Here is a 25,733-nt window from a genome sequence, read left to right as displayed (position 1 = left end):
GTGCCCTAGCTCGGAACCATGGAGGGTTCTGCAGAAGAACATGACAGGGCATCCCTTCTGGTTCAGGGTAGCGGCGGAGGCATTGCTCTCCACCTGGAAGGGGAAGTCCTCATCCACAGCATGCATCGTGGCATCTGTGATATCCTGCCTGATGTGCATGAAGGGTGCCTGCACCTCGGGGGGGAGAGGAAATGTTGTGGCCTGGGCCAATGGGCGCTTCTTGTCCGAGAAGCGAGGAGCCCACTGTGAGTAATAGGAGAAAAGGTCAAGGCACCTGCGAAGGGCCTTGAGCATGTGGGGAAGGGGCAGTTCCATTAATGGCTGCATCTGTTCTGGATCTGGGCTGATGAAACTATGTGCCACGATGTGCCAGGGTGGCGAGGTGGGTGGTGCTGAACACTCATTTCTCTTTATTGTAAATGAGGTTCAGCTCCTCGGCTGTCTGGAGAAATTTCTCCAGGCTTGCACTGTAGTCCTGCTGGTCATGGCCTCAGATGGTGACATTATCCAGATACGGGAAAGTTGCCCTTAACTTGTGCCAGTCTAACATGCAATCCATCTCCCGCTGGAAAATGGAGACCCTATTTGTGACCCCAAATGGAACTCTGCAGAACTGGTAGAGGCACCAGTCTGCCTCGAAGGCGGTGTAAAGCTTGTCCCATGGGTGAATGGGGAGTTGATGGACCAAATTCAGGTCAATAGTGGATAAGACCATGTAGCGGGTTATCTCATTGACCATGTCAGCTATTTTCAGTAAGGGTTAGGTGTCCAGCTGGGTGTACCGGTTGATGGTCTGGCTGTAATCCATGATCATCCTCTGCTTGCTGCCCCCCTTGAACACCAGGACTTGTACTCTCCATGGGCTGTTGCTGGGTTCTATGACCCCTTCTGCCAGAAGCAGCTGCGCTGACTTCTGGTGGCCATTGGCTTGCAGTCTGGTGAGAGGTGTGAGAAGAGGGCGGGAGGGGCGATATGCAGCATGGAGCGGCCACAGGTTATCTGGGTCTGGTTGGACGGTGTTATTTTATCCAGTTTTTAAAAAAAAAAAGAAAACCTAAACAAACTTTTAAACACCAACCCCCCACGCAAAGCTCAAATCAAGTCACCTCAACCTGGAACTTGACAGCACAGCATCAAAGCACTTGGACTACTCAAACTCTCAAGATGATGGTAATAGTCCATAAATGGACCCCATGTCTTTTGAAAGTTTATTTTTGAATCTTTAATAATTTGTTTATAAATTTTGATGCGACATGATATCATTTAGCCATTGTTCTAATCCAAACAGAAAGAATAAAAGTCTTAAAGAAGAAATTAGATGAAATCTGGGTTTTGATTCAGCAGAATCGTTAACATGCAAATTTGTGGATGTACTGATGTAGTATTTTTCTTTTACTGTGCTCTACTTAAACTCAGTCCATGACAATGAATTTGTGATAGTGATAAGGCATGTGTGCAATTCAGTTAGAATATCAATATGTAGTTCACTAAAAACTACAGTTAGAACAAATTAAAGACATTATTTTACCAAGTTGTTTCAAGAGTCTAACATTGAACAAGAATGATCATTGGTAATAGCTAAAAATGTTCAGAATAAAAGTGCATTGTCAATTTGTGCCAGAAAGAAGCAAGCACTTTCTCGGCGGTAGAACTTGCTACTTCTACAAGAAGAGCATATCATTGGAGACCTATTGTATAATGTGTTGTGGAGACTTAAGTTGGTAAAGATGTGTGGTGATACAACCACCAGCCTACTGCAGGGGGTGACATCTACCTGCCGAAGGACCACCTAAGGCCTGACTCCACCTGGCTGGTTTGAAAACCACTATTTTAATCATACCTAATTGACTTATGTGCAGGATTTCATAACTCCAAAGAAAATGGGCCAATTTTCCACAAGCAAAATATTTCAGTAGCAATTGGGTCGAGAGCAGTGGTTCTCAATCTTTTTCTTTCCACTCGCATGCCACCTTAAGCAATCCCTTACTAATCAAAGGTTGAGAACCACTGGAGTTAAAGCTGCCATATGTTACAATAGGATATAGGATGCAGTGTTTAGTGGAGAAGTGACAGATGGAGTTCAATCTAGAGAAATGTTGGGTGATGCATTTTGGAAGGTTGAACCTGAAGGCAGAGTATATGGATCATTGCAGGATTGTAAATAGTATGGAAGAACAGATAGACTTTCAGGTCAAAATCCAAGTTGGCCACACAGGTTGATAGGGTAGTTAAAAAGGCTTTTAATAGACTGGTGTTCATTAGTAAGTGGATTGAGTTCGAGTGGTTGTATTGCAGCTCTATAAAACTCTGGTTTGAACATGCTTGGAACATTATGTTCAGTTCTGGTCACCTCATTACAGGAAGGATGCAAAAGCTTTTGAGAGGGTGCAGAGGATATTTACCAGGATATTTCCTGAAATGGAGAATAATCCATGTCTTATGAGATGAGGCTACTCTCTTTGGAGGGAAGAAGGATGAGAGGCCAACGTACAATCCTTGGAAAACAAACTTGATCTATTTACAGCATCAGAAGGACATCAGGGAGGCCTGTGTGATGTGCTCCACAGAAACATGGCTGTTAAAGGGCATTCTGGACATGGTGCTACAGCCCGAGGGCTACATTGTTCACCACACTGACTGGACACTGGCATCAGGAAAATTCGGGGAAGATGCTGTCTCTGGTGCACAAACATGACAATTATGACCCAGGCCTGCTCTCCTGACCTGGAATATCTGGCAATCAAGTGCTGCCCATTCTATCTGCTGAGAGAGTTCATCGCCATCAATCTGGTTGCAATGTATCTTCTAACACAGGCTAATATTAGGCTGGCACTGGAGGGACTGAGCACTGATCAGCAGCCATGAGACAGCACATCCTGATGGGACTTCAATCAGGCCAATCTGAAGAAGTCTCTAATGAACTAATAGCAACACATTGCCTGTGAGGCTAGAGGAACCAACACACTTGACTACTGCTACACCACCATAAAAAATGCCTATTGAGCCATCCCATGACTGCACTTTGTCAAGTTTGATCACCTGGCTGTACATCTATTTCCAGCATAGAAGCAGAGTCAACTCTACCAGTGGTGAAGACAATGAAAGTATGGACAAGGGAGGTGGAGGTGCAGGGCTGCTTTGAATCGGTGGACTGGAACATCAAGAAGTCATCCATAGACTTGAATGAATATGCAACATGCGTGATCAACTTCATCAAGACCTGCATGGACGAGTGTGTGCCCATGCACATGTACTGGAAGTTCCCCAACCAGAAGCCTTGTATGAATCAGAAGATTCACAACCTGCTGAGGGCAAGATCAGGGCACTTAAGGTCAATGATCCAGATCTCTACAGCAAGTCCAGGTACGACCTGCAGTAGGCTACCTCAGCAACAAAGAAGCAATTTAGGAGGAAGCTAGAGACAGATACATGCCTTCTATGGAAAGGAGTGCAGGCATTACATCCCACAAAGTGAAGGTCAACATTATAGAGGCTGTGATGCTTCATTGCCTGATTACCTGAGCACCTTATATGCCCGTTTTTGAGAAGGATACAACAGTGCTCATTAGAATCCCTGCAAAGGCTGAGGACCCTCTGACATGTCTCTGAGGCCTACGTTAGAACATCTTGCAAGGATTAGGTCATGATGGTGTACCTGGCAATATACTGAAAATCTGTGCCAACCTACTAGCCAGAGTATTCTATCACTGCTGCAGTCAGAGATTTCCTCCAGCTGCAAAAGAGCATCAATCATTCCGGTGCCCATCTGCCTCAATGACTATCACCCAGTAGCATACTCTGGATATAGCTGCTCTTCATCGACTACAGCTAAGACTTCAATACCATTATTCTCTCAGTGCTGGTCAACAAATTCCATACCCTGGGACTCTGCAACCAATTCCTTGATGTCCTTATCGGAAGACCACAGTCAGTATGGTTTGGAAATGACGTTCCTTCCTCACTGACGATCAACACAGGTGCACCTCAAGGATGCTGCTTAGTCCAATGCTCTACTTATTATACACCCATGATTGTGTGGCTTGACTCAATTCAACTACTATTTATAAATTTGCTGTTGACACCATGATTTTCAGCAGAATTACAGCCAGCAATGAGGAAGCATACAGGAAGGAGGTGGATCAGCTGGTTGAGTGGTCAACCAATAATCTTACACTCAATGTTAGCAAAACCAAGGAGATGATTGTGGATTTCAGGAGGATGTTGGGAGAACATGATCCAGTCCTCATCAAGGTGTCAGCAGAGGAGAGGGTCAAGAACTTCAAATTCTTGGGTATCAACATCTATGAGGTCCTGTACAGGACCCCCCCCCCCCATGTCAATACCATCATGAAGAAGGCTCGCCATCGGCTATAGTTTATGATGAATTTGAGATTTGGTATGTCACTCAAACTTGTACAGGCGTATGCTGGAGAGCATTCTGGCTGCTTGCATTGCTGTTTGGTATGGAGGACAGGAAAAAACTACAAAGGGTTGTTAACTCGGCCTGTGACATCACTGGCACCAGTCTTCACCCCATTGAGGATATTTACATCTTGTAGATGTCCTCAATGGGGTGAAGAAAGCAGCCTCTATTTTCAAGGACCCCCACCATGCAGGCCATGCCCTCTTCTCTACCAGCATTGGGAAAAAGATACAGGAGCCTAATCACGAGCACTCACCGGCACAAGGACTTTTTCCCCCACTGCCATCAGATTCATAAATGATCAGTAAACCAAAGACACTGCCTTACTTGGACTTTTCTTTCTCTTGCACTATTTTGTAAGGTGGCTTATATAAATGTTTGCACAGTGATGCTGCTACAAAACCACAAATTTATTGGGATGTTCATGATGATAAATTCTGATTCAGAATAGAGGTCTGGAGATGATGAGAAGCATGGATAGGATGGAAAACCAGCACCTTTTTTCCAGGGTCATAGTAGCTCATATCAGAGGACATCTGCATAAGGTGAGGGGAGGAAAGTGTATGCGAGATGTTAGGGGTATTTTATTTTCACAGAGTAGTGGGTGCCTGGAATGCAAGTGGTGGTGGAGGCTGGTACAATAGGGACATTTAAAAGACTCTGAAACAGGCACATGAATACAAAAAGCGGGTTATGGGTGTGAGGTAGGAAAGGTTTAGATTGTTGAGTGGATTTGTATAGATTGGCACAACATCAATGGCCTAAGGGTCTGTTCTGTGTTGTAATGTTCTGATCCCTAAAGTTGTGATGGCTGACTGATTACACAAGTATCGCAATTATTGTAGGAGCAAGTGTGCTCATTTTTGTGTTTAAGTAACAATGTTAAATCTGGCCTGAAAGGTTCTTTTATTGGTAACGATGGTACAACACAACTTAGCCCAAATTAATGTAAGCCAATGAACATAACCCCATTGATGTATGTTTAGCTAATGTCAAATGTCTCACATCACTTGAGGGGGGCCTCTGCTGTGAGCCTGTGCTCCATAGGCAGAACTTTGTTACAAAATACAGTATGTTCTTTTAATTTCAAAACAGATCATTTTAACATGCATTGTAACAGGTTTGAAGTCTGGAATTCATTGTGATATGTCTTCTATGTTCAGGTAATTCCAAACTCCTGAATAATTCACAGGTGTGAGTTAAGAAATCAAGTAAAAGATCATCAGCCTGAAACATTTTTCTCTCTGCATGAAAACAGCTTGGCCAGCTGAGAACAGTATGTTGAATTATGATCTTCTGGACACCTCAGAGAGCTGGCTAATGCAAGGGCACAATTGGCTGCTTGATGCTTGGGGATTTAGAAAGAATGGGGAAGAAGAAAAAAAAAATGGCTAAGAGGAAGGTGGGATGAGAGTGGCATTGATCATCAAGCAAACTGTTACACTTCATCCAGTTTGAGGCCTAATTCTTCTTATATTACTTAAAAGAAAGATCTCTAGATTTTTTGGTATGTTGCTTTTTGTGATTTTATTTTTAAATTTAATACCTGGTTTAGATCTTCCCAAAACTTTTTCACTTTCTCACATGCCCAAATTGCATGTACTGTTGTTCCCGTTTCCTTCTTACAGCAAAAACATCTATCTGATACTGTTGGATCCCATTTATTTAACTTTTGGGGCGTGATATATAGCCTGAATAACCAATTATATTGTATCATGAGTAACCTCGTATTTATTATATTTCTCATAGTACTGGAGCATAGCTTTTCCCATATTTCATTTTTTATCTTTGTTTAGATCTTGTTCCCACTTTTCTTTGGGTTTATGGCTTATTTCATCATTTTCTTTTTCTTGCAGCTTGATGTATATGTTTGTTATAAATCTTTTAATTATCATTGTGTCTGTAATCTCATATTCAAAGCTGCTTCCTTCTGGTAATCTCAGTCTGCTTCCCAATTTGTCTCCTTCAAGTAGGTTTTCAGTTAGTGCTATACAAACATTGTACCATGAGTTATTCCATATTTGTACTTCATTTGTTCAAATGATAATAAATTATTTCCCAAAAAACAATTTTCTATTCTTTTAATCCCTTTTCTCTCCCATTCTATAAAGGAAAGGTTATCTATTGTGAAAGGGATTAGTTGATTTTGCGTCAATAATAATTTTGGTAGTTGGTCATTTGTTTTTTTTTCCCTTTCTACGTGAATCTTTTTCCAAATGTTGAGCAGATGGTGCAGTACTGGTGAACTTCTATATTGCACCAGTTTTTTTTTAATCCCACTTATAAAGTATATGCTCTGGTACCTTCTCCCCTATCTTATCTAGCTCTATCCTGGTCCAATCTGGTTTTTCCCTTGTTTGATAAAAATCTGATAGATATCTTAATTGTGCTGCTCTATAATAATTTTTAAAGTTTGGTAGCTGCAAATCACCTTGTTTGTACCATTCTGTTAATTTATCTAGCGCTATCCTCTGTTTTCCCCCCTTTCCTCAAGAATTTTTTATTATGATAGCCTTAGCTGTAGCAAAAAAATGTATAATGTCAATTTGGAAATCAGAAGAGAGCCTGAGAGTACAGCAATGGTACATGGAAATAAATAAATGTATTCCATTGGAAAAAAATAACATAATTTAAAAAATAAAGTCACAGTATTTGAATAAATTTGGGAACCGTACATGGAACACAACAGAGAGGACCTACTGCGGACCTCCACCTCCTAAAATGATAGAATGAGAAGACGAGATGAACTGACCCAGTGTGTAAAAGTAGATGACACAATTTTCTTATTTATTTTCATTGTGTGATGACATTGTTTAATGGGTTTATTGTATTGTATATGTTGAACGTTTAATAGGTTTGGAGGGGACAGGAAGGAGGGAGGGAAGGGAGGGGGGAAAATGACACTGTATATTCAAGGGGGAAATGTTTGTGTGTATTTTGATTAATATGGTTCATAGTGTGAAAAATAAAAAAAAATATAAGCAGACTATTACAGCTGTAGAAAGAAAGGGTATCATGGAGGGATCATCATGGAGTTGCTGTGGGTAAAGTCAGAAACAGGAAGGTGGCAATGACTATGGCAGTAAACTGTAGGTCTGAAAATAGCTATAGGACCATTGAAGAACCGATAAATAATCAGATTTTGGAAAGGTGCAAAAATAACGGTGACCAACTTCCCTGATATTGACTGGCAATTCCTTAATGCAAAGAATTTGGAAGAGGAGGAATTTCTTCAAAGGATTCATGACACAGCATCTGGACAGGCTGACTTTAGGGGAGGCTATACTGCATCAAACTCTGGACAATGAACCTGGTTATTGACCAGTCCTCTTGGGTGAGATAGTAACCACAACTCCTTAACTTTTAGCATTGCCATGGACAATTAAAGGAGCAAACTAGATGGAAGAGTGTTTAATTGGGGAAGGACTAATCGCAATGGTATTAGGTAGGATCTTAGGAGCATCAATTGGGAACTGATATTTGCAGGGAAGTGGAGTTTGTTTAGGGATTGTATGCATGGTGCTTTGGTCAGAATTGTTCCACTGAGTCAAGGAAATGTATGGTAAAAGCCATAGTTGACAAGAGAAGAATTTTTGTCAAGAGGAAGAAGGAAGCATATATCAGGTTTCGTAAGCAAAAAATAAAATTGATTGATTGAGAACTATAAAGTAGGAAAGAACTTGGGGATGTAGGAGAGTTGGAAGGAATTGAGAGAAGGTTTTAGGTTTTAGTAAGTAGGATTAAAGAAAACTCCCAGTGTGTAAAAGTAGTAGATCTGACTTGAGGTCAGTGACTAGTGGTGCTCCACAGGTTCAGGGTCCTTTACTCTTTGTGATCTTTAAAAATGACAGATAAAGAAGGGGAGAAGTGGGTTTCCAAATGACACGTAAATCAGAGATTTTGTGGATAATGTAGGGCAGTCATTCTCAACAGGGGCTCTGGGGCCTCCTTGGGGACAACAACACAAGTAAAAGCCTCGTTTTCGTTTTACCTCATCTAAGATTAATTTTTTAATATAATCAGTAGGAGAAATGTTCTAAAGAAAGAAAAATGTGACTGCTTCACAGGGATGGTGAGTGTAGCTAGTGATCGGGACTGGGGTTCAAATCCTGTGCTATCTGTAAGGAGTTTGTATGTTCTCCCTGTGTCTGGGTTTCCTCTGGGGGCGGGCTCCGGTTACCTCCCACCATTTGAAACATATGGGGGGGGGGTTGTTGAATAATTTGGTGTAATTCCACAGCATGGACTCAAGGCCAAAATGGCCTGTTACTGTGCTGTATGTCTAAATTTAAGCAATTTTGAACAGAGTCTCAAGGGGGCCATGCCCAAAACAAAAGTTGAGAATAGCTGATGTAGAGCGTTGACATGTATTACAACAAGGGATGCTGAGTTGGGCAGAGAAGTGGCAGATGGTGTTGTATCCAGAAAAGTGAAATGACATACTTTAGAAGATCTAAAGCAAAGATGGACGAGGTCAATAGCAAGGTTAATGGCAAGATTCATAGCAGCGTGGAGGAACAGAGGGATCTTGGGGGTTCAGGCCCCTCAAGGTTATCACACAAGTTTAGCGTCTGGTTAAGAAGGTGTGTGGTGTGCCAGGCTTCATTAGTTGGGAAATTGAGTTCAAGAGCAGCAAAGTAATGTTGCAAGTTTATAAGTGTCCCATTAGACCACTCTAATAGTATTGTGTTCCGTTCTAGTCACCTCATCAGGATGGATGTGGAAGCTTTAGAAAGGGTGCAAAGGAATTTTATCAGGACGTTGCCTGGATTTCTTATGAGGAAAGGTGGAGCAAGGTTTTTCTCTCTGGAATGACAGAGGATGTGAGGTGAATTAGAGGTGTATAAGATTACAAGGGGCATAGAGTGTGCAGCCACCATTTGTCCAGGACAGCAATGGACAATACCAGAGGGCATCAGGGCAGAGAGTTGGTGTAGTGGTTAGTGGAACACTGCCACAATGCCAGCGACCAGAATTTGCATCTGATGGTGCCTGTAATGAGTTTGTATGTTCTCCATGCGACCTGTGTGAGGGTTTCTCTGGGAGCTCCAGTTTCCTCCAAAGCAGATAGGGTTGTTCAGTTAATCGGATGGCATGGGTTTTATAGGCTGGATTGTTAAATACCACACTGAATTGTTAAAATAAAAAAAATAAAAATTGGTTAAGGTGAGTGGAGTGTCCACACGCACACAGTTGGTTGTGGACTGTGGAGAAGAAAGGGTTATATCTGCATGGAATATGTTTATAAAGATTGGCACAAAATTGTGGACTGAAAGGCTTGTTCTTTACAGTTTGTTAATTTTCTGTTTTTAAAAATTTCTGAATTATTGTGGCTGTAGCTTTTTACTCTTTTAATGTAAAGTTTTTGCCCATCTTTAAAAATCCAATTAAAGAAACATTTCTAAAATTAATGTTGGCCTGCAGCACATTTAGCTGGTGGGGGAGCCATCACAGATCTGGTAATGTATTCAATTCAATTTTCCCATGATCCATTCTGTACTGCAGTGGTCTGCTTGTGGGTTAGTCATAACTCCAGTAGCAGAACAGAGGTTACTGCTTTATTGCCGGAAGTTGGAGGAATTAACTGCAAATGCCTGGAGACCAAAAGGATCCTGCAAAATCAAAACATACGTTTCATCTAATTTCCTGAATGACTTCATCTTTTTTGTTTAGATTAGAAATCGTCATTGCCTTTTACAGTAACTGTTTTGGACATCTCTGAAGCATTTGTTCATCGTCCAACCAATGCAAGGCTTAAGAGCATAGGAGACCCTGGAGATTAGATGAAATTAGAACCTTGAACAGTTGAGGGTTGGGGTCATTTTGGTGTGGGGCATGGGAACACTTGGGTGAGCTGAGCAAATACATGGCATTTTAGGAACCTGTCTGAGCAATTTTCTTTATCTGGTGGCATAGTTGGTGTAGCAGTTACCGCAACGCTGTTACAGCGTCAGCAATCGGGACCAGGGTTTGAATCCCACACTGTAGGGAGTTTGTATGTTCTTCCCATGTCTCTGTGGGTTTTCCCCAGGGGGCTCTGATTTCCTCCCACTGGGGATGTAGATCAATTGGGTGTAATTTGTCGGAACAGTGGGCCAAAAGGACCTGTTACTATTTTGTGTGTCTAAATGTAATAATTAAACCTAAATTCTCTTTGATTTCATCATCTTGTCTTACAAACATGACATTAACTGTAATTAACAAATCTTGACTCATTTTCTGAGCTACTCACTCTTACCTGTATAATTGTCTCACTTTTGATTATCTTAAATAGTGTATTAATTCTCATCTTTACTCCTTCTCCACAACTTTGATTCATCTTTTTTCAATTTTGATGAAAGGTCATGAACTTACAACATTAACAAGATTGCTGAATATTTCCAGCATTCTTACATTTTTTTTACTAATACCAGTGCAACTCTGGTTATCTTAAATGGTCAGGTCCAGGCCTATATCAGATAAACATTTTTTCGGAGAACTGGTCAATTTTTTTAAAAAAACAGCCCAGCAGCAACACCAAATCCCATGTCTCAATGCCTAAACAGCAAACAACAAGGGAAGGGCTTTTTAAACATTAAAATAATGTTTACCTCACCAAAAATATACTGGCTGCAACACCACTGCTGATCTCCAAGACATTCCAACTGCTGCTGCCAATCCCCGACACATCTCCACTGCTGCCGTTGATCCCCGGGGATGCTTTCTGGGCCAGTGGAACACTCACTGTTGAGTCAGCAGGCTCCTATCTCCTATCTCCTGGGGCTCCTGATGCCCAAGTCTTTACTCCAAATCCTCCCCTTGGCCTACCACGCACATGCACCCCCACCCTTCCCCTGGTGTGGGAATAGGCTGAGGTGAGGGTTGGAAGATGGCATTAGGAGTTCTGTTGTGCTGAGGAGCGAGAAAGGGGGAAATGCCACTGGTCCCACTCTTGTCCGGGAGGCCGTGCTCCTTGATGATGCTGGGACAAGGGATTCTTCTGGCTGCTTGTGGCTGGGAGACAGTGGGATGCAGTTTGAGATGGAGAGTTGCTGAGAAAAGTCAATAGGGAAAGGTAAAGAAGAAATAGAAAAAGAGAAGGGAGGGAGTTGCATGAAATGAGGATAATGCACTTTCTAATTTCATGATGGGTGAATTTTTTTCAACTTGAGGTCAGTTCTGCTTCGAAAAAATTTTGGATAAATGAGGATTTCTTATTTGTTTCAGATATACTCGTTTATCAGAAAGTTTTTAAAAATTCAGATAAATAAGAATCCAATTTCAAAAAATCAGAGTTGAACTTTAATTAAAATTGAGTTTGGAATGATGCATGAGCTTGGCACAATTTAAAGCTGTGTCAGAAACTATTTGTATCGGGAACACAGTAAAGATTTAATGGAATTAAACAACTTTTTTGCAGCGCAAGATTACAACTTTTGTTAAGAAATATAGTGGGGGACTTTTTTGTTCTATTTGGTCTATTTTCCTTTTTTTGCATTATAATGTCAATACTTCTGCTTTGTGATAGATTTCTTTTTCTAAATCTTCAATGTTTTTGCTGTATTTGTCTGCTTAATTCCATTTTGTTTACCCATAAACCAAATGAGGCAACTCTTAATCTAAAATGATTTCTCTTAAGAGCAGCCTATAATTTTCCCTTGTTTTTAACTATTAAAATAATAGAGATCTATTTTCCTCTGCCTAAAGGTCACCAGTTGCCTCCTCTCTCGACCTTCCTTGTCCTCCAGTGTGCTCCGGAGTTCAATCTTCATTTGGGAGGCCTGCTCTCAACACATCACTGATCCCAGGACAATACATGCAGGTCAGACCCTTTCCCAGCAGAAGAGACCAAGTGCCGTGACAGTCTTTGACAATTAATGATGCTTTAATCACTGGCTCACTTTCGGTCAAACTGTTATGATCCTGCACACCCATCATATTGGGGCTAGATTTCCAGTGCCAGCTTAAGGGTGTGCTGATACAGTTTGATGGGCCATCTTTTTTCTCTCCCATCACCCCCCACCCCCAACTGTCAATAATAACCAGTTCTGGGAGGCCCTGCTCATTCCCCTGAAGAGGCCCGAACACTGGGTCGGGCATGCGACCTGTGGCTTGGCCACCCTCTGGGTCCATCTGCCTCCATTATTCCAAATCTCACCCTGGAGAGCAAACCTGTTGCCACTAAGAGCAGGCAAAACAGCCCCAGGATCAGGGAATTCATTAAGATAGAGGTGGAGTGGCAGATTAGAACTGAGTAACAGTCCCTGGAGGGTGCAAGTGATGGTGGTGAAGAGTGGGAAGAAGTATTGGATGGTGATGGACTACAGTCAGACCATCAACTGGTTCACCTTACTGGACACCTACCCTTTGCCCTGCATAGCTGATGTGGTGAATGAGATTGCCAAGTTTAGGGTCTGTAGCGTGCATCGAAAGAACCAAAGACTTGTTGATCCAAACCAAGGCTTTTATTAACTAAAAGACTGGAGCATATCACAAGTAGGTCGACCAGTCCAGAATGACCTGGTCTCGCTAGGAGCAATCCTTTAAGACCTGCCAGTTGATGTGGCTACACCAATCACAAACATCCTACATTACCAAATGTACATATGTACATATACACATTGGTGATAGAATCTGTACTATCACAGGGTCTTCTCTACCATAGACCTCAAATCGGCACATCACCAAATTCCGATTCGCCCAAGGCTTTAAAAAGGTGACTTTGGCACTTGTATTATTCTCAATTTCAAATGGATCCCCAACTATGCAGACAAGGCCCAACCCCTGTTGAAAGTCACTACCTTTTCCCCCATCAGCAGTGGCCTGTTAGGCTTTCGAGGGCATCAGGACTAGATTCCTAAGGTGGGGTTGCACATCATTGATGGATCTGTCCCATTCCAAGTGGAAAGTGATGCCTCCGATTTCGCTCTAGCTGGCAGGCCAGTGGGGTTTTTTTTCCTTGCACCCTCCAAGGCCCCAAATGCAGGCATTCCACCCTCGAGAAGGAGGCACAGGCTATAGTGGAGGCCGTGCATTATTGGAGGCACTACTTGGCTGGCAGATCATTCACCCTGCTGATGGGGACCAGAGAGCCATCACTCTTATGTTTAATAATAAACAGTGGGGAAAAATCAAAAATGAGGTGGAGAATTGAGCTGTCCATCTATAATTATGAGATCTTGTTCCTGCCAGGCAAGCTCAATGAGCCACCTGATGCCCTATCCAGGGGAACCTGTGCCAGGGTGCAAGTTGATCACCTCCATGCCCTCCACAATAACCTCTGCCACCCTGGGGTCACAAGGCTTTACCATTTTGTGAGGGTCCATAAACTCCCCTACTCAGTGGAGGAAGTCAGGGAGCTGACTCGCAATTGCCCGGTCTTTGAGGATTGCAAACTACAATTTTACAGAACAGAAAAACCCCAACTCATCAAGGCCACTCGTCCCTTCAAACATCTCAGCATGGATTTCAAGGGGGCCCCCCCGTCCACGAATTGGAGCATCTACTTCCTGAGTATCATGGACAAGTACTCATGTTTCCCATTCACCATCCTCTGTCCCGACATGACCACATCCACGGTCATTAAAACACTCCACACAGTATTCACTCTGTTTGGGTACCCCAGTTATGTTCATAGTGACTGGGGATCCACCTTCATGAGTGTGGAGTTGCAGCAATACTTCTATAGCTATGAGCAGAATCACCAGCTACAACCCCCGCGGGAACGAGCAGGTGGAGAGGGAGGATGGTATGATCTGGAGGGCAGTCCTTTTGCCCCTCAAGTTGTAAGGGATGCCTGTATTCCAGTTGTAAGAGGCCCTTCTAGAAGTGCTGCATGCCTCCAAGTCTGTATTTTACATGGCTACTAATGCAGCACCCCATGAAAAATTGTTCTCCATCCCTAGGAGGTCAGTGTTGGGAACCATGCTGCCAGTGTGGCTGATAACCCTGGGGCCGATGTTTCTCTGGAAGCATGTTAAAACACGAGGTGGACCCACTTGTCGAGGAAGTGCACCTCCTGCATGTGAATCCTCAGTATGTGCCGATAAGGTACCCGGACAGAAGGAATGATCGTGTGGGGCTCCGGCATGAGAAGTGCACCCAATATGCCTGGCAGTGACTAGTCACCCACAGGGATCACCCTGATAAACAGCGTAGTGATCCCACATCCAACATGGCCCCTGAGTGTTGTCTCCCCACTGTTACAAACAAATTCTCACCCCCATGGACCCAGTACACACAGACACAATTCAGCCCTCCAAAAACCAGCCAGTCGAAAAAGCCACCATTCTGCTTGAACCAGCAGTACTTCAGAGATCTTGAATAAAACCACCGGACAGGCTGAACCTATCAACTGTATGGACTGCAAGACCCATGCCGATGGATGTTGCCCCACATCACCTTGCCGGACTTCATTCAAAAAAAGGAGGGGTGAATGTGGTGTAACACAGTACTGTGGGCAGGTCCTCACTGGGCTGGGAAGGCTGGCCTACCTTCTGTACCTGTAGCCTCTCCCTACAAGATCCCCTAATAAAGGCCGAGAGCACCAGTCTTCTCCCTCATACCTGCCTTGGTGGTGAGCCAGCAGCATGTAGAAGCATGCCTAGGTTTTCTGATTCATAAAGCCTTTGACTGATTGTGGGTGGCCATTGATCACACAACACATTCCAGGCAACAAGTCATCTTAAACCATTAGGTAGCATTGTGAGCATAATATTTACCTTTATCAATTGGCTGGGGTCAGTGCTGTCTCAGTTCTTTATAAACAGTATGGGATCTCATGACGTTTACATTGCCCTCCTTCTATTTCATATTTTCTTCAAAATTTAATGGCACAGGGAAAAAGTCCTTGGATGAAGTCCCATACATGTTTTAAGTTGATCTGATAAAGTTAATAAAGCCCATTGGATTTTGCCTTTTGTCAGGAGCACGGTGGGCTATTAACAACATTCCTTGTAGTTTTCATAGAGTACATATTTCCTCTGGTTTATTTTTTTCTTCTTCTCTCGTCTTTTTACTCCTACTGTACACGTTAGTAACTGAGATTGCAAGTATTAACACTAAAGGAGTGGAACACCATTTCTTAACTGATATTTTAATGTCCAGTAGCTGTGAAGCTGCTGCATGGTTAATTTCATTACAAGTGAAGAACTCTGGAGGCAGGTTTCAAATGACTGCAGACGATACCTTCAGCTCTTTTATTTTAATAACCCCCTTCTTCCTCACTCCAAGCACAGTCTTATTACACAAAGTGCTTGTGAAGTCTGGAAGGAGGGAGGAAAACTTCAAGTTTCTTTTTCCAAAATGAGCAATGATTCTCCATCAAAACTGAGTCTAAAACCTCATTTAGCTGCTCCTCCTTCGTTGTCACTCGTGAGACTTGGAGCTAGTGGCTATGGCAGGGGTTGTGGCTGCTGAGGTGCATATGGGGATGGTCTTGACTACAGGAAATCTTTTGATATCTTTCTGCAAGAATAGGGTCACCATACTTGACATCAGGTCCTTGGGTCTTTTTTTAAATCACCTTCAGTTTATTTACCATCTGACGCCTAACTCTGCTCTCATTCTCTCTCCTGTTTTTTTTTCCTGATTGTCTTTCCCTCTCACATTCAGCCTGCAGGATTTCCCATTCTTTTGGTGCATCCTCCTTTGTTGTTAACACTATCCCTCTATGACTTGCATTTTTTTTCAGCTTTGTTCTTTAAAATTTTGCCATTCTTGTGAACACTTTCTCCATTTCTTTGCTGCATCCCTTTATTTACACTTATTTGTCCCTGCAATCGCCTGATTATGTATCCTAAGTTACTCCCTTTGTTCAGAGAGATACCGAGAAGTAAAGAGCATTTGCCTGCCTTGCTGGGCATCAGTGTCGGCATGCTTATTGAGGCTGTCCCTCCACCGGTTTTCTCTACTCCCGCACTTGAAACAGTTATAGGTAAATGGGGGAAGGAGGTGGTCCATAATCCTTCCTTTCATAGGGTCTGATTCATAAGCATAGAAGACCCTCTTCCCCACCCCTGTTTTCTGGGGACAAGCAGTTTAGGCCTATGAAACATGACCTGACACCTAGCCTGTTCCGTAAGTCTGACCAATCGGGACAATATTCATGATTACGGTCCTCATTTGAGAGACAGATCATAATGATGGAGAGGAAATTCATATTTAAAAGTTGGCTTTGCTGCCAGTTCTTGTTTCCTACCCTTGGGCTAGAATGCTAGCACTACATATCATTGTTGTTCCCTTTAATTGTATACCTTGTCAGGATTAGTTTTTATGAAGGCGTGGTTGGCATTTAATCATCTTGCTCAAATCTTTTGGGCACAGCCTTTTTAGGTCTCTGGATAGCAGCACTGTGTTCCTTTCACTTGTGTGATATTCTTCCAGTTGTACTGAGAGTAGTCATTGAAGGTTATACTTTATTCCTAAAACCTCTAATTTATGCCAAAGCATGTGATGTTATTAGCTACTTCAGATTTACTGTCAGAGTACATAAGTGGCATCACATACAACCTGGAGATTCTTTTGCGGGCATGGCAGAATTACCACTGATTGTTAGTGGAAAAAAATCTGCACCCGTAGTACTGTAAACAGATAACAAATGTAAACAAACTGCAATACCGAGTGAATAAAAAAAGAAAATCAATAAAGTGCACATGTAAGAGTCCTTAGATGAATCCCTGATTAAATTTGTCATTGAGGAGTCTGATGGTGGAGGGGTAGCAGCTTTTCCTGAACCTGGTGGTGTGAATCTTGTGGTACCTAGACCTCTTTCCTGATGACAGCGGAAAGAACAGAGCATGTGCTGGATGGTGAGGGTCTTTGATTTCTGGTGCTCTCCAAGGATAGTGTTTCTTGTACATGTACTCAATAATGGGGAGGGTTTTGCCTGTGATGTCCTGAGCTGTGTCCACTATCGTTTGGGGGCTTTACACTCTGGTATTGGTGTCCCCATACCAGACCATGATGTAGCCGGTCAGTACATCAGGGTTTCTGATGAAATACCAAATCTCCGCTAACTCCTGAAGAAGTAGAGGCGCTGACGTGCTTTCTTCACGATGCCATTGGTGTGTTAAGTCCAGGAAAGATCCTCTGAGATAGTGACTCCCAAGAACTTTGCTCACCCTCTTCACCTTTGGTACAACAGGTTACATGCTGTGGTAGTAAGGCAAGATTTTCTTGACACGGGCCTGATGCTGAAAAAAAATTATATGTGCAAACTAGAATTGCAATAGAAGTGCATTGATCAATCTCCTGGCCTAGAGAACTGTTAACTTTGGGGATTTGTTCTCGCAGGCTCTTTCAAGGAGCTGATGATGCTGTGGCTTCAACATTGCTTATACATTTGTGAAAGTTTTTTTGTGGACTAGTGTTCTGGTTACACAGAAGCAGAGCATTTGTCTCTTCCCTTTGAATGCACATGATTTTTTTAAAAATCACAATATATTTCACTGGGAAAATCAATAGCAAATTGAATTGATTTGTCACATTTTCAGATAGAAGGTCAAGGAGGAGTTTAAGAGGAATAAATTAAAACTGTGTACCATTCTTGCAACTGCTGACAGTAGGTAATTATAAATTGGTCTCTGATATCGGTGTTGCATGTCGTAATATATCTTTGTCTCTGCTTAATACCTCAGAGTGCTTGCTATATTCTCAAAGTATTGAAAGGTGATTTATCTTTTTTTTCCCCCAGGGAAAGTTAACTAGCCATCTTGGACCTTCATTAGCTATGGGAGATTTCACAATGCCGAGCTGTGGAGAACCTCGAGTAAGTTTTGCAACATGTGATTGAATTCCTGTAATTAGCTGAAGACTGATGTCTGATTCACAGTAGAACTGTTGGTCTTGTGGTTTGTTTCTTTTAAGTCGATGATACTTGTTTGTGAATTTATTACATTTGTAAACTGTTATTTTTGTCTGCACCAAACTCTTCTTGGTAAGTGCATTTTTCTTTGAAGAACATATTTGCATTGTTTGACAATATACCATTGCTTTAGGAGTACTGTGCAGCATGTTACATGCTTAATAATACATAATAAAGATTTTTTTTACTTACTAATAAAAGAGGTTAATCATTCAGAGATGAGGGATGAAAATCAAAAACTCCAAATGTAGCTACTCTGAGATTAAAAACAAACAATAAAACACAACATTAAAAACCTGGGAGCATTCTTTCGAAAAAGAAACAATATTTCTGGTCTGGGATTGTTCATCAGAACTGAGAATCAGAAAAAAAATCAAGCTGATTTTCAACAGCAGATAAGGTTCAGGAGAAATGATAAAATGGAGAAAATACCTTTGATAGGAAGAGACCAAATACACAGCGTAGAGGTTAAGCGTAACACCTTTACAGCACCAGCGATCAGGACCGGACTGGGGAGTGGACCTGGTTAGAATCCCATGCTATCTGTAAGGAGTTTTATGTTCTCCCTGTGTCTGCGTGGGTTTTCTCTGGGGGATCCGGTTTCCTCCCACTCTTCAAAATCTACTGGGGGTGTAGGTTAATGGGGTCTAAATTGGGGGCACCGACTCGTGGGCTGAAATGGCCTGTTACTGTGCGGTATGTCTAAATTTAAAATTAACTTGATGGTAGAGGAACCAACCACAGATGACCTGAGTGTAATAGATGTGTTCTGCAAAGAATTGTGGGCTTGACTCAATTTATTGTAAATGTTAAAGTAATTGAAAATATCAAACTATTGTAAATATTTCTCATTTCTTCACAGAGGTCCCACTGAAAGTAGGTCAATGTTCCTCCTTTGAGCAGTCCAACAGTTTCTCCCAGGTGATCTAGTTCTCCATTGCAGTTAATAACCTCTTCAACTGGTGCCATCTCTGGTATAATTTTCAAGACAAATTATCTACCATTCTTATACAAATAAATCCACTTCTGCTGCCTTAATGGATCTGATGTTGGATGGTTCTCAGCATTCACTCAATGAATAAAGCAGGTGCAACTTTTCAATGGTCTGGGAACAAATGCTCCAGATGTTGGAAACCAATCATTAAAGACAGTGAGACTAATCTTATGAACTTTTTAAAAAATTTAAACAAAAGACTTTGAAACTGGGTGACAAAAATTTTAACCTCTAACCTCTCATGGCACTCAAGTGTGCACTAATCTATTGATACACACAAGACTACTTTTATTCCAGTTCTTTGAAGTTCAGGGATTGCAAACAAAAACCATTAAAAAAAATGGAGTGAAAGGTACAAGAATAGTTCAGTTTAAACTTCCCATTCACAAGCGACATAGATAAATGTCAAAAATCATAAGAACATAAGGAATAGGAGTTTGACAAGCCTGCTTCACCATTCATTGAGATCATGGCTGATCATCTCCAACTACAGGTACATGATCCTTCATCCGGACATCTAAAATCCGGAAAGCTCCAAAATGTGGCAAGTGGGGAGAGAAAAGGCAGCGTGAGTCGGGGGGGTGGGGGGGGAGAGACTGGTAGCGCAGGTCGAAGGGGTGGGGGAGAGAGAGACCGGCAGTGCGAGCCAGGTGGGTGAGGGGGGGGAGAGACACCGGCAGTGCAAGTCGGGTGGGCGAGGGGGTGGGAGATGGCAGCACGATTGGAAGGAGGTGGGTGTGGATATGGCAGCACAATTCGGGTGGGTTTAAATCTGGCTTTCTGAAATCCGGAAAAATCCTCTAAAATTCAGAACACACTGTCCCCCAAGGGTTCCGGATAAAGGATCGTGTACCTGGACCTGCCTTTTCCCCATATCCCTTAATTCCCTTTCTATATTTAAAAAAAAAATCTATGTAACCTTGCCTTAAATGTCTTTAGTGAGGTTGCTTCCACAGCTTCAATGGGCAGAGAATTCCATAGATTTACTACCCTCTGGGGAAAAGCAGTTCCTCCTTATCTCTATCCTAAATCTTCTACCCTGAATCGTGACCCCTAGTTCTGGTTTCCCCTACAATGTAACAACTAACCTACCTCCATCTTATCTTTGCCTTTCATAATTTTATGCTTCTGTCAGATCCCCACTCAGTCTTCTAAATTCCTGCAATGACACTCCCAGATGACTTGATCTCTTCTCATTGACTAGTCATCTCTGGAATCAACCTGGTGAATATCCTCTGCACCACCTCCAAATCCAGTACATCCTTCCTCAAGTAAGTAGATCAGAACTGGATGCAGTACTCTAGATATGGACTCACCAATACCTTGTACAGTTGCAACATAACCTCCCTGCACAATCACTCTTGCAATAAATTTTAAAAATGTAGACATACAGTATGGTAACAGGCCATTTTGGCCTACAAGCCCATGCCATCCAATTACACCCAATTAACCTATAAGCCCAGTACATTTAGAATGATGGAAGGAAATCCATGCACACACTGGGAGAATGTACAAACTCCTTACAAACAGTGTGGAATTTGAACTTCTGTCTCAATCGCTGGTGCTGTAACTGTGTTGCGCTAACCACAATGTTAACCATGCCACCCTTGATTTCACACCTCTGTCCATCTGGAGTGTATCTTCGCACAGCACATCTTATTGTTCAATTATGTATTCTAACCTGTCATGATGCTTTCAGCACTTAAGCCGAAGCAAAGGGTGTTCATTGACTAAGGGCTATGCTAAAATGCTGGAGGAACTCAGCTGGTGTTTTCAGCATCTATTAGAGACACAGATATATTGCCGATGTTTCAGGCCTGAGCCCTTCAAGGAAAAATCAGAAAAGGCAGAAGCAGGATATATCAAAATGTCTCAGAATTCAAATAATGGGGGAGGAATCCAGACCAACAAAAGGTATTAATTGGATGTGATAAGGGACTATGTAGAATTTATCATGTCTGTGCGAAAGGAGACCAAGAATGGAAAGGTGATGGTGGAAGTGGGGGGAGGGGTGTTGTTAACATAAGTTGATATTAATACCATCCAGTTTAAGGGTGAAGATGAGGTGTTATTCCTCCATCTTATGGGTGGTCTCAGTCTGGCAGTGCTTGAGAGCATGGATAGACATGTCGGCAAGGGAATGGAATGGAGAATTTAAATGGGTGGGCACTGGGAGATGCACGCATCAATAGCGCTACTATAGCGGTCAGAGCCTAAGTGCTCAATAAAGTGATCTCCCAGTCTGTGTTCAGCCTCTCTGATGTAGAGGACCACAGCAACAGGACTGGATGTAACAGATGACCCTGCAGATTCGCAGGTGAAATGTTTCTTCACTTAGAAGGAATGTTTGGGGCCCCAAATGGTGGTGAAGGAGGATGTGTAGGTGCAAGTGGAGCATCTCCTGCAGTCACAGGGATAGGTCTCAAGGGGATGATTGGTAGGGAGGGAAGAGTGGAGAAGGAAGTAATGATAGGTGACAGAAAAGGTTATGTTGGATGTGGAGGCTGGTGGGGTGATAGTGGAGGATGAGGAATCCTGTCCTTGTTGCGCATGGGGGCAGAGTGGGCCAGGTCAGATGTGTGTGTAATTCAGGTATGCGGGTGAGTGCCGAGTTTATGGTAGTAGAGGGAAAGTTATGTTGTTTGAAGAAGGAGGACATCTCTGATGATCTGGTATGGAAGTCCTTATCCTGGATGCAGATGCAACGGAGACAGAAGAATTGAGAGAACAAAGGAATCCTTACATGGGGCAGGGTGGGAAGAGGTGTAGTTGAGGTAACTGTGGGAGTTGGTGGGTTTGTAGAAGATGTTTGTCGGGAGTTTGTCTCCTGAGATGGAGACAGAGAAATCGAAAAAAGACAGAGTTTTGCTAGAGATGGACCAAGTGAATTTAAGGTCTGGCTAGAAGTTGGCAGCAAAGTCAACGAGCTCATCCTGGGTATGCAAGACACCACCAAAATAGTCATCGATGTAGTGGAGGAAGCATTGAGAGGCCTTGCCTTTGCAGGCTTGTAGCATGGATTGCTCCATGTATCCAACAAAAAGGAAGGCATAACTAGGGCCCATGTTGTATCCATGGTTACCCCTTTAACCTGGAGAAAGTGCGATGAGTCAAGGGAGAAATTATTGAGGTGAGAACAAGTTCTGCCAGGTGGTGGAGGGTGGTGGTGGAGGGGGACTGGTTGGTTCTATTGTCCAGAAAGATCTCCTCTACATCAGAGTCTGGATGCAGACTGGGAGATCACTTTTTTGAGCACCTCTGCTCTGTCCATTGCAATAGGTGGATCTCCTAGTGGCCACCCATTTCAGTTCTCCATCCCATTCCATTGCTGACATGTCTGTAAATGGTCTTGTACTGCCAGACTCAGATCACATGTAAATTGGAGGAACAACACCTCATCTTCCGACTGGGCACCCTCCAAACTGATGGCATTAATATCAACGTCTCTTCATTCCCTGGCTCTTTTTTCTACCTAGTCCATTATCATATCCAATTAATGACTTTTGTTGGTCTGAATTCCTCCCCATTGTTTGAATTCTGAGACTTTCTGATATATCCTGCTTCTGGCTTCTGATTTTTTTTTCCATGAAGGGCTCAGGCCTGAAATGTTGGCAATATATCTGTGTCTCCTTTAGATACTGAAAAGACCAGCTGAGTTCCTTCAGTATTTCAGTGTGTTTACTACAATCACAGCATTTGCAACCTGTCATGTTTCACTGACTAAAGGCTGTCTGCTGATAACATTATAACAGTGGACATCAAATGTTTCCAAAAGGTTTATGTCATTTAGTTCTGGCTGTGTTATCAGATGAGGATAACCAGGCATAAATGGTTTAACATTTGGATCAGTGGCATTTCTAACATCTGGTTTGTGCATTGTGCCATCTTTGCCTCATCTTGGCTCCATGTCTCTGGCTTCAGAACTGGCAAACTGTCATCATGCGGCACCTGCCTTGTGGCTGAAGGCAGATTGGGGTATTCTATAGATTTCTTATTTTTAGCAGAGAAGCCAGATACATAGGTCAGACAGAAGTAACAGTCCATCACATGATCCTTCTGCTCTCGCCATATCATTGGGACTGCAAAGGGCTTCGACCTCTGGGTATCTCTAAGTCAAGCTCTCGGGTTGACTGCACATGTTGCACATCAAATTTGAGGAGCTCAGGGTTTGCCTTCACCAAATTTACAACTGAAGTAGAGTTCATAGGCTTTCTTAATAAGTGCAGTCGTACTGCATCCTTGAGCCTTAGGTGTATACTCGCCTCAAATATAACAAAATGTATCACAGCTATTGTGATATGATGAGACATTTCTGCTGTATTGGTTCTTCTTGAAGAGAAAAATATGCTACTGTTCAGCACACTCACTGTGCTATTGCCTGAAGAACATGTGCATCAACATGCATTCAATCTATAATCAATGTAATGCACAGCATTTGTATATGTGAGCTGCATTTATACCCTGTCTGTATCTCTCCAGATTAAGCATGCCCAGGCTTAGGACAGCATTTGCAGAGCACCTGCACTGATGGCATGCCCAGGCATGCTTGGACTGACCAAAACCGCTTGCTTTGTGGGCAATATACCAGTGGACTTGTAACCTATTTTTGTAACTTTCTGTCTGTAGTGAACTGGGATTCACTAGAAATGTCCTGTACTGACAACTGGTTCTGCCTCCTGGCCGCTCCCCCGGGGGCCTGTATATAACCCTGGTTTCCCGCCTAAACCAGAACCTCCCTGAAGCCTGTTCATGAACCCTACCTGTGTTGTAAGCTAATAAAAGTGTTAGTTCTCCCTCCAGTCGAATGTGAGCTCTTATCTACGCTACATTGTCACATCTTTTATATTAAAGAAAATGTGATGGGAACATTTTAAAGTAATTTTTATGATCAGCAGCCCAAAATGCATAAAATACACCCAGAAGTGTTCAGGAAGAAAAATCTTCATTCTCCAGTGCAACTTCATTTAACCACTGCATTATTGTACAACTTTGATACCATGTATTGGTGTCATACTAAACGGGTGTAGGTAATTAGCATGCTTAATTTGTTGTACTTGGGCAGATGCCAGAATTCATTTCAATAAATATATGTTCTTGCCATCTTGCTGCACTGTAGGGGACCAGTAAATGTGATAAAGAATGCCAGATTTACAAAGAATACCCCTGGGGAGTGAGAAATTCATGTAACCCATCTACTATTATCTTTTAGTACCCACATCTGTCACTCTGATGCTCATTTTTAAATCTCTAACTGAAAAGAATATAAATGCCAGACAAAATAGTATCAATGAAATTACTGTGAATAGTTTCCTAATATCATACTCAAAGTACATATGAAATTGAAAGTTAATGTGCATAAAACTGTACCCCAAAATGAAGAGCTGAATGGCAGGGAAACAGGCTCTTCAGCCCAACTCATCCATGCTAACCCATTTGCCTGAATTTGACCCATGTCCATCAAAACCTGTCCTTCCTGTCTAAATGTCTTTTGAACTTCAGTTGTACCTGCCTCTACCACTTCCTCTGGCATCTTGTTCCATACGCCCCTTTAAAAATTTCACAATGTCCTCCAGCTCCAACAAGATTCCACCAGCAGAAACATTTTGCTTTCACAGTTTAGCATTTTGAAAGGATCACTAACTTCACGACTCACTTGTCCCTTCTTTTGTCCCCACCAATGACTTCCTGTCTTGTGAGATATTCCCATAAAAGCAGAGGAGATGCCACACATGGCCTTCCAGCATTCTCGTTAACCTCCACTGGACACTCTCCAACACCAACACATTTTTCCTTAGATTTAGGAACCCAAAACTTCTCACAGAGCTCTGTATTTCTCCCAGTCAAGTGTGCTCCATTTATTGTTCATAAATGAGGGATTTTCTGCTTGGGAGGAACAAACTTGGGTTGGGTGATCTCTTTGCAGAATGATGCCCTTCAATTGTAAGAGTAATCTTGAGTTTTCAATTGTTTATCACTTTAATTCTGTATGCAACTCTGAGCAATTTGAATGCGGTCTCTTGTTCTGTTACAGGACCAAATATAATCTTGAGGAACAAGATATCTTTCATCTGGGCGTGTTGTATTCCTTGAAGTTCTGTTGAATTTCAGTTTTCGATAACTTGCCTTCTATCCATCTGAGTCAGAACTGACTGTTGTGGTTTATGGCTGTCTCTATTTTCCCATAAGAATTCTTTGGCTTGTTCCATAGTTCTACCACCAGCAACACAACATATATAAAAGCAAAATTTTGTGGTGACTGCCATAGTAACTCGTTTGGTTTCAATCTTTCAACGATATTCTCTTTCTCTAACCACCCTTCCACCACCACCTTTGCTATTGAACTTGTTTTTTCTCTCTTTGTCAGCCTTGACAAAGGATCTCAGAGCTGAAAGATTGAGCCTGTTTCTTTATAGCAGATGATGATAGTTTCCAGCATTTTCTGATTTTATTTCATGTTTCCAGCAGTTTTTTTT

At 42.4% G+C, this 25,733-nt stretch overlaps 1 protein-coding gene across 19 annotated transcripts in view; it reads left to right on the top strand.

The window, feature by feature from the left end:
* The window catches only part of mctp1a (multiple C2 domains, transmembrane 1a), a 534,415-nt gene that overhangs the window by 71,979 nt on the left and 436,703 nt on the right, over positions 1-25,733 (top strand). For 11 of the 19 annotated variants that reach the window (XR_011342276.1, XM_069891672.1, XM_069891661.1 and 8 more), the window contains one exon: positions 18,096-18,170. Coding sequence is in view for 16 of the 19 variants with exons in the window: in XM_069891562.1 (XP_069747663.1) it covers positions 18,096-18,170 (75 nt within the window). In the remaining 3 variants the exon portion in view is untranslated. Of the gene's footprint in view, positions 1-12,109; positions 12,225-18,095; positions 18,171-19,134; positions 19,241-25,733 lie in introns of those variants that run through there. The other 8 variants (XM_069891645.1, XM_069891635.1, XM_069891624.1 and 5 more) reach the window with 3 other exon arrangements.

Source organism: Narcine bancroftii, chromosome 1 (assembly GCF_036971445.1).
Source record: "Narcine bancroftii isolate sNarBan1 chromosome 1, sNarBan1.hap1, whole genome shotgun sequence".
Classification (NCBI taxonomy): domain Eukaryota; kingdom Metazoa; phylum Chordata; class Chondrichthyes; order Torpediniformes; family Narcinidae; genus Narcine; species Narcine bancroftii.
The sequence above is the reverse complement of the archived record's forward strand: the minus strand, read 5'-3'. Positions and strand labels throughout refer to the sequence as shown.